At 43.0% G+C, this 7,726-nt stretch overlaps 2 protein-coding genes across 2 annotated transcripts in view; both read left to right on the top strand.

Moving 5' to 3' along the window:
- gins4 (GINS complex subunit 4 (Sld5 homolog)) overlaps window positions 1-3,434 on the top strand; it is a 4,364-nt gene extending 930 nt beyond the window's left edge. The window contains exons 3-8 of the mRNA XM_037680531.1: window positions 2,252-2,365; window positions 2,463-2,560; window positions 2,651-2,739; window positions 2,831-2,921; window positions 3,014-3,118; window positions 3,412-3,434. Of these exons, the coding sequence (XP_037536459.1) occupies window positions 2,252-2,365; window positions 2,463-2,560; window positions 2,651-2,739; window positions 2,831-2,921; window positions 3,014-3,110 (489 nt within the window). The 3' untranslated portion in view covers window positions 3,111-3,118; window positions 3,412-3,434. The remainder of the gene's footprint in view (window positions 1-2,251; window positions 2,366-2,462; window positions 2,561-2,650; window positions 2,740-2,830; window positions 2,922-3,013; window positions 3,119-3,411) is intronic.
- Window positions 3,435-6,259: 2,825 nt separating this feature from the next.
- Window positions 6,260-7,271, top strand: LOC119413620 (protein phosphatase 1 regulatory subunit 3C-like). Its single transcript, XM_037680677.1, has 2 exons — window positions 6,260-6,279; window positions 6,410-7,271. Exons 1-2 carry the CDS (start codon window positions 6,260-6,262, stop codon window positions 7,269-7,271), a joined length of 882 nt encoding a protein of 293 aa, XP_037536605.1.
- The last annotated feature ends 455 nt before the right edge of the window (window positions 7,272-7,726 follow it).

Here is a 7,726-nt window from a genome sequence, read left to right as displayed (position 1 = left end):
AGACTTGGCTATTGTTTTTACGCCGGATGACCTTCCTGACACAACCACAGACCACCGAGCTACCACAGCCTTCTGTGTGGAGCAGAGAGCTGCCATCTAGGGTGTCTGGGAGGGCGGATGGTGGGGGTTAGGTGCCTTGCTCAAGGGCCCAGAGTGGAGCAAATGAGAATGGAGGCAGGTGTGGGTGCTTCAGCTTTCCCACCCACATTTTGATGTTGTCAGTACCGGACGTTGAACCGACGATCTTCCGGTCACTGGCCCACCTTCTCTAACCTCTGCGCCACCACTCCCAGCATAATGTTCAGATTGTGCTGTTTAAATGATTGTCACATTGATCATTAAGAAGCTCTACATCAGTGATCCTCACTATTTTTTTTCAAAAGAGCCATATTGACAGATCAAAGTCAAGGGGAGAGCCGCGATATATCACCCCAAGTTACTTCAAATAAAAGAATAAAATGAAACAACCCACCTGTGAACAAAAAAGAAACACAGCCAGCTCATTATGTTTCAACAAAATGCACCTTGGTACTGAGATGAGAAGCTGTGGTGCATGTCCTTGACTTTCTTCATGTTGTGTTTGTAATTTGTTGTTGCAGCCACAGCGAGGCATTCAAGATGGGCATCAGTTGGCTTCTCTGTTTTTGCTTGATAGTGTGGTTGAAAATGTTGATTCACAGGTGTCAAAATTTCAGCTTTTATCCCATGAGGAAAACACAAGCAACAATAACACTGAATACCAAAGTCCATGCTCAACAATGAATATGCTGTAGTATGTGTACGGATGAAGATGACCCTCTTCACATTTCCTCCTGCCCCCTCATGTAACCATGTCTAGAACTGGCCCTATAAGATGCTCCTACTTCCTTCACTGCAGATGACCGCAGGTGCGGAGACGCTCGGCCGGTAGCTGATCCATCTGAGATTGACAGGACATTTTTTACATCTTTAGACCGGTGGGTCAGCGGACGCACGTGGTCGGTGATGTTCAGCGAATACATCTGAAGCTTAACAGGACTGGTTTTTGTTTGTTTGTTTTTTTACCTCTACCGGCTGGTCGGACCTGCCTCCTCCTCAACAAGTAGATTAACACAATATTATTCGTAAAACCGCATCAAAGAAGCCCAAGCCGACATGCGCAATTATTGCCGCATGTGGCTCACGAGCCACGCAATGAGTATCCCTGCTCTACATTATGAAATACAAGTTTTTACCTAAATATTGTGGCCCGTCTGCTGCCCTTGGGTCAAAATAACCTAGGAAGACTCGGTTTTAAGACTAAGGCCTAGGCCTGTCGCTATAAACAAATCAGTTAATCGCTTATAAATGAAAATTATCGACATCATTTTCTATCGTCTTTATCGTTTCTTCATGTCTCTCTTTCTACTGAAGACACTGGATGACAAAAGGCTCAACTCCGTTGCTCTTCACTGTCCCCTCCCTTTCTCTTTTATCTTTTAAATTTGTTTTAATCGTCCAAAATCACATTTTTGGATCGTTAAAAGCAGCTAAGCTGAGAAGCTAAGTTACGAGCTAAGGTAACGGGCCGACCTCGGGGGGGAAAAAACCTCCGTCTTGTCCAAGCTCTAAAATTCACGGTTGAAACCTGTGCCTTTGTCTAAAAAGTTGTTTTTCTCTGCATAAAGAAGCTGAGAACTTGTTTACTGATTTTATTATTAAAAGCTTTGTGTGAAAAATGCTATGCTAAAGAGCTCAAACCACACCGAGCGTCTGCCATTTTGAGAACCGAATAAAGGAAGGAGAGACAGCCCATGCCACGTCAAGGGGCCTCCCTCCCGTTTTTCTTAAAGAGACATGCTGCTCGCTCCCTCACTATCCATCCTTCGGTTCAAACGGTCTTGTACTGCCATCCAGTGGTAAAAAATTTACTACACACAAAACAAATTAACCAACATTTCTTCTTAAATTTGACAATAATTTGTAATTATTGTCAAATTTCAAACAATATTATCGTTTATCGCAATAATTTCTGAGACAATTAATCACCCAGCAAAATTTGTTATTGTGACAGGCCCTCTAAGGCCTTATGGGTAGTTTTGATCCAAGGGCAGCAGGAGGGTTACATCCATTGTTTGCTTGTTTATGGACCTGAATATTCTTTTAGTTAAACAATGACGTTAAAAACTTTGGTGAGTATAGTACGAGTTATTTTTGAGAAGATGTTCCAATCTTTTATTGTTTATATTTGGTGTATTGGTGTCTTAAAACGTTGTGCTGTTTCTCCAAACAGGAATCCAACTTGCAGCGAGTAAAAACAGGCGATGCCAAGGCCAGTGTTCATCGCATGGAAATCGACAGGATTCGTTATGTTCTCAGCAGCTACCTGCGCTCTCGTCTGCTGAAGGTCAGTCATTCTGACCCGCTGAAGTAAAGCTCGGCACGGTCTTCCTCTTTGTGCATATTGTTAAAAAAATACACCTCTTTGTGTTGTATTTGTCCAGATTGAAAAGTTTTTCCCTCATGTCCTGGAAAAGGAAAGGTCTCGGGCTGAAGGACAGCCGCCCCTGCTTTCTCCTGAGGAGTTTGCGTTTGCCAAAGAGTGAGTTTAGAAGCTTGATGCTCCTTTTGTTTATTCTTGTGAAACTCAGGGTTAGAATAAAACCTAAAACATGTTAATTGTTGCATACAGGTACTATGCCAGCACAGAAACCTACCTAAAGGCTGTAGCGCTGAAACGCATGCCGTCCAACTTACAGACTGTGGATATGCTCAAAGCAGGTACAAAATCCCCTTTTATAATCTGTCTGTTGCAAGTCAGGCTTGATGGTGGCGTTTACTGATTGACTGGTTCATTTTTATCTTATCCCAGTGCCTGAGCCCTGTTTGGACTCCTTCGTTTTTCTGCGAGTGAAGGAGAGACAAGAAAACATTTTTGTTGAGCCTGAAACGGACGATCAAAGGTAACAACTCTTCAAGTTCAGTTTAGTGTCCAGAAGGTGGCAGTGTTATCTGTCCACGGTGTGTGTTTTGAATGTTTTGCCTCTTGTTTCAGGGAGTACGTTGTGGATCTTGAAGAGGGCTCCCAGCACTTGATGCGATATCGCACCATAGCTCCGCTCGTTTCAAGCGGAGCCGTGCAGTTAATTTGAACTTCCAGGTAAACGAGTCTCCACAATCAGTGCCGCCTCTCTCTCTAGTAATAATGACCTCTCTCGGACAGACATCTGCTAAATCATTTCTACAGATGTTGCATAAGGTTTGCAGTAAAATCTGCATTTATTTTTAGCGCCGAGCTGTTGTATCACTTGGCAACAAATAAAACAACATATTTTCTGTTTGTGATATGCCAAATGTGTTATTTTACTTAATTACTGTTGCTAATTAAACTTAGTTAATGCAGTGTCCTTTTTTTAATGTTGCATGTTTGTTTGTTGTCATTTTCTGCTGCAGGAGATCATAAAAAGCCTAACTTCTACCTGTGCTGTAAAAGAGAAAGGGCAGATTTATCTGCAGAGGTCACACCAGGAAACTTAACGACCTCCTCGCTGTCGCCTGGAATAGAGAAACTTGCGAGACGTTCATGCAGATACCGCCACGGCTTCAAAAGTGAAGGTCGTGAACGCACCAGCGTTTGCAGTGCTGTGATGTTATTTTTGGATCTTATTGTAGTCATGTCACAACTGATGTGTAGCTGTGTGTGTGATGGGTTTTTTTTGTGTGTGTGTGTGAAACAACAATCTTATGTGTAATTTATCTCATTCATTCCTTTTTATGACTTTATTAAATCATCCATGGTTCAATAACGAGATGACCTGAAGGGGAAATGTTATCAGTTCACTTGGCATCAGCGCTCCTGTCATTTTTAGGTGCACATGTTCATGTGTGTGTGTGTGTGTGTGTGTGTGTGTGTGTGTGTGTGCGTGCGTGCGTGCGTGTGTGTGTGTGTGTGAGGTGGCGGTTTGTATAAATACCAAATGTAGTTTGGAAGGATTCATGGGACATTGTCTTCTGTGAGCTGTAATCATCACATCATTGTTATACAAGAGTTTCAGAGGGTGCAATCAGTGCTTATTGTTTGCCTGAACGCAAATTGCTCAGTAATTGGAAGTAATAAAAAGTAAAGAGCGAGAGAGTGGGCTTATCTGAACAGATCTGATGTCAGCATGCCGTTTGTTATCATGATGCTTATCCAGACTGGATCTAACCAAACTACTTGTTTAAAGTCTTTATTATCCTGAATTAAGCTGCGAGCTATAAGCTAATAACATGGAGGCCATCATTTAGAGATGAGCTTGGATTTTACATATTAAATGAGAAAAAAGTAAAAAATAATAATCTTACAGTCAGAAATGTGTTTTTTGAGAAGATTAAACTAATATTAGCAAATAGGTTTCAGAGAGTAGTCACTGGGTTGACATTGATCTGATTGGTCGCTACAAGAGGCAAAAATAGCTGTAACAGTTTTACAGGTGTAAACAGTTGTTGTAGTAGCTGGACATTGTCTCCAACACAACAGCTTGTGTAACATCTCTGCCTAAACCTTTAGGATTTACTTGAGCTTCACTGAAATCCCTCTATTGGTATATTAAATATCGTAATTGCCAGAACGCATCTGACTAAGCCGCGCATACTTAATTTAGTATAAAACACAATTTTGTACACAAATCAGACGTGCTGATGTGTAAGCCACAGATGTCCACAATTTAATATCAAACTGTACACAGCTCCTGGTAAGATGTGCAGCCCTTGTTATAGTACAAGAATGAACCACCAGATGGTGTTTCTTATGTTGGTTTGCCTTCAACACTCACTGCTGATTCTCACTGGACTTCCTGAGGCTCACTGGGACTTAACCTGTATAAATAAAGGTTGAATGAATGATGAGACGGTCTCTGACTCATGGTTACCGGTAAATTACTACGGTAAATAACCATTCAACCTACAGAACGAGTGCAAAAACTAGTCTAAGAACACATTATCTGTAATCACTGGAGAAAACTGCTAAACATCTACGCAACTGAATTATTCAAAACCGGTAGTTGGTTGTTTTATTTTTACCTTAATAGTTTATATGTTTTATGTGTTAGAAACATGCAACAACCATGAGTGAGATTGGTACTGGTCACATTTAGTGTTCACGCCAGCTGTTTCTCAAAGACCTACTCCCAGTAGAGGTGTGTACTGGGCAGCTGTGCAAGTGTCCAAGTGACAAGAAGCCTCCGGCAAATGTTTCTGGTGACAAGAAGCTCCTTAGCCAAATTTCATTGGTCAGATTTAAATTTTTTATTTTTTTTTTACCTTTATTTACCAGTCTCATTAACTCATGTCTCTCTTCCGGGATGGGTCCTTGTGACTCGTGGGAGAAAACAAAATGTAATTATTGGAATAAAAATACAGAAATGAGCTGCGCCGCGGAGTCCAAAGCGTGAGAAAAAAGCAGCTTATACACCGGCAATTACAGTAGGTACAGTATTAAACTATTGACCACTTGTTAAAAACGATCAATTTCTTTACCAGCTGTAGCAGAGACCTTTATCAAAGTTGGCTTCAATTTCGTGTCCAAATGCATCCCAGTAAGCCGAACGACTACGTGGAGGACGTGTGTAATATAACCGTTCTCTGCGGGGACTTGTTTGTAACCTGGCCTTCCTCAGCATCACACATGCTTTTGGACAAGGGCAGCCAGCCGAGGCTCCGGTCCAGCCCCGGGCCTCGGTGGGATTGGTGTGAACTGACAGGTCTGAGAATAGAGCTCAGGATGGCTGGGATATTTTCCACAAAGCAGAGTCAAATTACACAAGAAAGAAGCTGAGCCTGTGCTCCCTTCTCATCGACACACAAGACAGAATTTTACTCAAGTCTTTAAATCAGTTTATTTTGTTACAATTAAAAGACAATTGTAGGGAAAAAAATCAGGAGTTAAAAAAAAAGTTGCTTCAAGCCATGGGAAAATCAACTTGATGAATAATAAACCTCTTGGTTGATTGGTCAGGAGACTGAAGTGGGAGGAGCTTAAAAAAGACATCTTAAATGAGCTGGTATAAATAAGGATCAGATTGTTCTGTGGGGTGAAGGATCAACTGACCAACCTACGGCTCATGGGCGTTTGTAAGTGAGAATCTGCATCTCGAAACAGTTTAACTTTTTATGACTCGGTTAATTTCTTTGCATAAGTTTAACAAAAAGTCTAATATATTTGAATAAAAGCACTGCTTTTTTTATATTAACGTATCATGCGGCATGTTTCTCTGCAAACTAGACAAACACTGAGGATCACGTTCCTGTCAGAACTATCAGCATGGAGATGTCCAGTCCAACGTAAGTGAAATGTTCGACTCTGCTGCTGGGGTTAATTAGCTCGATGAACCTGAGAAACACAACCTGTGTCAGTTTAACTGCACTTCCAAGGCAGCAGTGGATTGAAATCCCTCTTTGTTTTTGTTGCAAGTGTCCTGCCGTTGGTTGGCCTGGGGTCGATGGCCCAGACAGCCGGACTTGTGGAGATTGCTGTCAGGTTGTGCTTGAACCAGCGTAAACATCTGTGTCCTCATGTGTGGGTCCCCATTCTGAAGCCCCTGCGGCCGTGCATCCGTCCTCCGGTTTCAGAGCAGCCGTCTGCTGACATCCCAAGCCACCTGATCTACCCTTTCTCATCTTTCTTCGATGACTTGGGCGACGATGGTGGTGTTCTGAAACCGATCCGGAACAAGCGTGTTGCGTTTGCAGACTCGCTGGGATTCTCTCTAGCAGCCGTGCGAGTGTTTTCCGAGGAAGAGGATCAGTCTGACCTCGGCCCGCTGCCCTCGCTGCAGGGTTTGGGAAGCATGACGGGGGTCGGCTACAGCTGCACCGTCAGCACCTGCTGCCCAGGAACGCAGCTTAAACTGGGCTTCCCGCAGCCCACTGTCAATTTTCAGGCCTTTCGCGCCAAACTGGCAGAGAGCATGGTGACCCTGGAGAACTGCACCATCACTGAGCAGGCACTCCAGGGCACCGTACGGGTCAGGAACATCCACTTCCAGAAGGACGTGCGTGTGCGCATCACCTTTGACTCCTGGCAAAACTTCAGAGACGTCCCCTGCACGTACCTGCAGAAACGCTTCGGGGGCCCTCAGACGGACATCTTTGAATTTGATATAACCATTCCCAAAATCCTCGATGCCAAGAGGAAGATAGAGTTCTGCTTACTGTATCTGCCGGCCGGGCAGAGCCAGCCATTCTGGGACAATAACAACGGACAGAATTACAGCATCCTGATATGTGTGAGCTCGCACCTCTGCCACGGGGAAAATCTAAGTAAAAGGGCGTAACAACCAGTGGATGGTTACTTTTTGTACTATGCATAGGTTAGGATGGTGTCGATTGATGTTTTACTCTAAAGTGGTTATTTTTCTTTTTCTCCAATTCTAGCATGTGTTTTATTTAAATAAACCTCGGTGTCTTCTGCAGTCTGTGGTACTCTTTTACTTTCTAGTGTTGTGTTCTACGTTTTGAGCAGTCTGAGATTTATTTATTACTATTGTGTGACGAGGAAGGGATCCCTTTCACTGGGGGAATTGCTATTACCACATAGGTCAGAGATCACTGGGCAGGCACCAGCAGTGGCCCCAAAGCGGGACAGAGGCTAATCTTAGATGAGTCAGACGTCACAGTTGCTGCAGGAAACGGATCCAAGTTTTCACCTTTTGCCTAATCTGAACACCCCAATTTATTTTACAATTTTCACTGTCATATATTATTATTATTATTATTATTATTATTATTA

This window comes from Nematolebias whitei, chromosome 8, assembly GCF_014905685.2.
Source record: "Nematolebias whitei isolate Nwh7 chromosome 8, NemWhi1, whole genome shotgun sequence".
Taxonomy (NCBI): Eukaryota; Metazoa; Chordata; class Actinopteri; order Cyprinodontiformes; family Rivulidae; genus Nematolebias; species Nematolebias whitei.
This window is presented reverse-complemented; position numbering and strand designations above follow the sequence as displayed.